At 41.9% G+C, this 3,401-nt stretch overlaps 1 protein-coding gene across 1 annotated transcript; it reads right to left on the bottom strand.

The window, feature by feature from the left end:
• Positions 1 to 289: 289 nt before the first annotated feature.
• Positions 290 to 2,449, bottom strand: LOC306650060 (uncharacterized protein NKAPD1-like). The gene is given in 2 exon segments (XM_079121756.1): positions 290 to 1,687; positions 1,689 to 2,449. Coding segments are annotated over 2 exon segments (879 nt in total). The 5' UTR covers positions 2,429 to 2,449; the 3' UTR covers positions 290 to 1,548.
• Positions 2,450 to 3,401: the final 952 nt, after the last annotated feature.

Here is a 3,401-nt window from a genome sequence, read left to right as displayed (position 1 = left end):
CGGGGGCCCCTTGCTTACTCCACCCTTTCTCTTCCTCTTACATTTTTTTTTTACTTTAAAACCAAGCATTTATTAGAAATTGTTCCATAAAGAGAACTAATTTTAGTCGTTAGAACTATAAAATACCACTTCATGGAATGTCATCATAGTTGTATTCTGTTGCTGGTGTCTTAAATTGTCAAGCTACCATGAAGTGTTTCTCTATTACACATGGGGAAAGGCCAGGGAGGTTAACTTAAGCTGCTCTACAACTTACAACCAATTAATGGCAGAACTAAGACCAAAAGTCTTGAGTTTTTAAGATTTTTACTTAGCTCATAAAGTGACAATAAGGAAGAAAATAACAAGCCACTTGGCCTTTTCTCCCATAATGAAAAATTCATCTGTGTTCTGCCAGCCTTCTTTCAGTGATATTTTGGTTTCTGAAGAAATAACATAGTAGGGATCACAGTATGGCAAAGAGAAATGTATGTGGTCTCTACTTGGTGCTTTAACTCAAAAGGCAGACTGGAAAGAAGTAGATATGTCCCTGAGAAGCCTGTTTCATTTTGGAACTGATTCAACTTAGTTTCAGGGAAAATCTAAAATTCATTACTAGAATTAGAAATGAACAAGGAAGACAAAGGGCTGGGAGTACAGCTGAGTGGTAGAGTGCTTGCCTAGCATGCGCAAGACCTTGGGAACAATCCCCAGACTGGGGGTGGGGAGGGAAAGGAAGACGACATTTAGACGGCTGTTGCTACCCTGAATCACTTTCAGAGCAATATTAGCATAACTAATTCCTAATTCTTCCCATTTAGTAGATATTATGACAACTGAAGAAATAACTTTGAACAAAAGTCTGTTTAGGCAATATACAGCAATGGAACTAGAAAACCATTTACTATCCAGTTACTGTGTGTTAGGGGTATATAAGTATAGCTATAGATCCTGTCCAGCAGGGAAATTTGATTAAGAAAACCCTAGACTCTTTTTTAATAACAGTTGTCTTTGGATCTTGACATGAAACAGTTTGTTCTTAAGCCCATTTTCTCATTAAATAAACTAGACCACACTTGTGGAGTCAAAAAACCCAAGGATCAAAAAGCACCAAGGCTGAAGACAAATCAGTTAAGGATACCTGCTATATAAACAGAACATAGTGTTTGCTTTATCAAACCACTCTACTTAACACTGCTTTCCAATCAATCCTTGATCTCAGCCCTCAATTTCTCCAACTTCAACATTCCAATTGGTGTACCCAGATCATTATTGGATTCAGCTTTCTGGGTTCTTTAATTTGCTATATATGTCCTCTACACTAAATGTGATTAATTGCAAAAAATAATCTCTTCAAGAAACCTTCACAACAAAATACCAGATTCCCTATTAACAAGAAAAGGGGATCAAGTTTAACAGGCCAAACAGAAGACTGGAGTCTGTCAAAACATAGATGGCACAAGACAGCTCTGACCTCAGACCCCTGTGCTGAAGGAGTCACTGGCAAAACTCCAAGGTGTAAGAGCTGTAAATAACCAGAGTCAAATGGGAAATGAGAATGTTTCCCATTTAGTCATCCTCTGAGCTCTCAGCTGACCTTTCATCTGTAGCCACTTTCCAATTTGTGCGTTTGTTTGTCCTCTCCTGTATTTCACTGTTAGCTACAGGGATATGGACATTTTTCTCTCTCTTTTTCCTTTTGGTTTTCTGTGTCTCTTTCCTCACTCTCCTCAGAACTGCTGGATGCTGAATCATCTGACTGGGCAGTGTCACTTTCTGCCCCTACAAATAAAGCAGATTTTTTGAGAGACTTTTTCCTAGATTTTTTCTTGAGCTTATGTGGTTGTTTCCTTTTCCTGGTACTAGAAGCCCCGGTTTCTTCAGAGAACTCGCTTGAGGAATCTGCTGTTACATCTGTGGCTTCCTTCTTGCTTTTCTTCTGTTTTTTGTGTGATCTTTTTTTCTGCTTCTTTTTATGAGATTTCTTTGACTTCTTATGTTTGTGGGACTCATGAGTAGATGATTTTACCTGGGGAGATGTTTTTTTCCCATTGGTAATATCTTGCTGATCACTACTGTCTGTTTCAAACTCTTCAGGGTACAACTCTTTATAACCACTGTGACCCCATCTGTCTGGCATGTTAGCTTCATAATCATATAGCTTCTTGTTCCAGGATTTAGCCTTCAGAAAATCATCTTCCAGGGTCCCAGCAATTTCATTCTTTGGCCTCCAGTAGTCTCTCTGACTTTCTTCATCAAAACCATCACTACGCATCCGACTTGAACTGCTGGGTAACATTTTCCTTTTGGTCCCCTGGTAAGCATCCTCCATCTGTTTCTCTAGTTCTCTTATTTTCCACATATCTGACTCCTCCTGAATCTTATTGTGAGCATCTGTATGCCGGATGACATTCCTCAGGAGGACTTTCCCCAATGGAACCCGGGACATTCTTCAATCCCACGATCCGTGCACAGCCTCGCGTGGCGGGGGGGGGGGGGGGGGGGGGGGGGGGGCGGAAGCGGTCTGGGAGAAAAAGTTCCTCTTACATTTTAAAACCATCCTTCAACCCCATTCCCCTGGAAGCAGGTCATTCCACCGGGATTCTGCATAACTTTGTATTTCCTCATTATCTGCAGATACCTGGAGATGTGACTGCTGAGTGTTTAGGGTCCCTTTACCTCCCAAAGAGTTTCAAGGGCCTAATTTACACAGCTCAGCTCATTCACAAGGTCAGGAGGCAAAAGCAAACAGGAAAAAAAGAGTCTATAATTGCTCCTGCTACCTTTATGGACCAGAGAGAAAAGTGACCACAGAGCAAAATGTTGAGGTCATCTATCCTAAATTCCTTGTTGGTGAAGTGACTTCTCCAAAGCTCCACAGTTGCAGGATACAGGTAGGAGTAGAGCCCTGGGCCCCTGACTCCCTGTACACAGAATACCTCCTAAGAGGCTCTTTCCTGTTTAAATTGCTCTTGTTTAGATTCATTCATTTATTCAATAGGTAACTTGAGAACCTTGTCTGTGCCTGAAAGGTGCTGGACTCACAGAGATGTACTCCACAGCCAGGGGCTCACAAGCAGAGCCTGGGCTTGCTGACCCCATCATCACATGGCACTCTGGGCTACCATGCAGCCATGCCTTGGAAGCACCTACTCAGGGTATTTTGAGCAATGAGTTACCAAGTAAATGGAATTGTGGTGAATTTCCATCACAACATCAAACTCCCTCCTAAAACATGAAGAAATTAGCACCTAAGGTCACCCAAGCAGCAGCCCCAGGGCTAGGGCTTTCATGGTTGCTGCCTTCTTCCCCAAGCTTTAATTTCCTTGCTGCAAATGAGCATATTTAATGTCTTTGGCCCATCCCACTGATCTACCTTTTCTAGTTAGGTCTGCAGACATTACTGACCTGGTGGTCCATGC

The sequence above is a fragment of the Sciurus vulgaris genome (assembly GCF_902686455.1).
Source record: "Sciurus vulgaris genome assembly, chromosome: 18".
Taxonomy (NCBI): Eukaryota; Metazoa; Chordata; class Mammalia; order Rodentia; family Sciuridae; genus Sciurus; species Sciurus vulgaris.
This window is presented reverse-complemented; position numbering and strand designations above follow the sequence as displayed.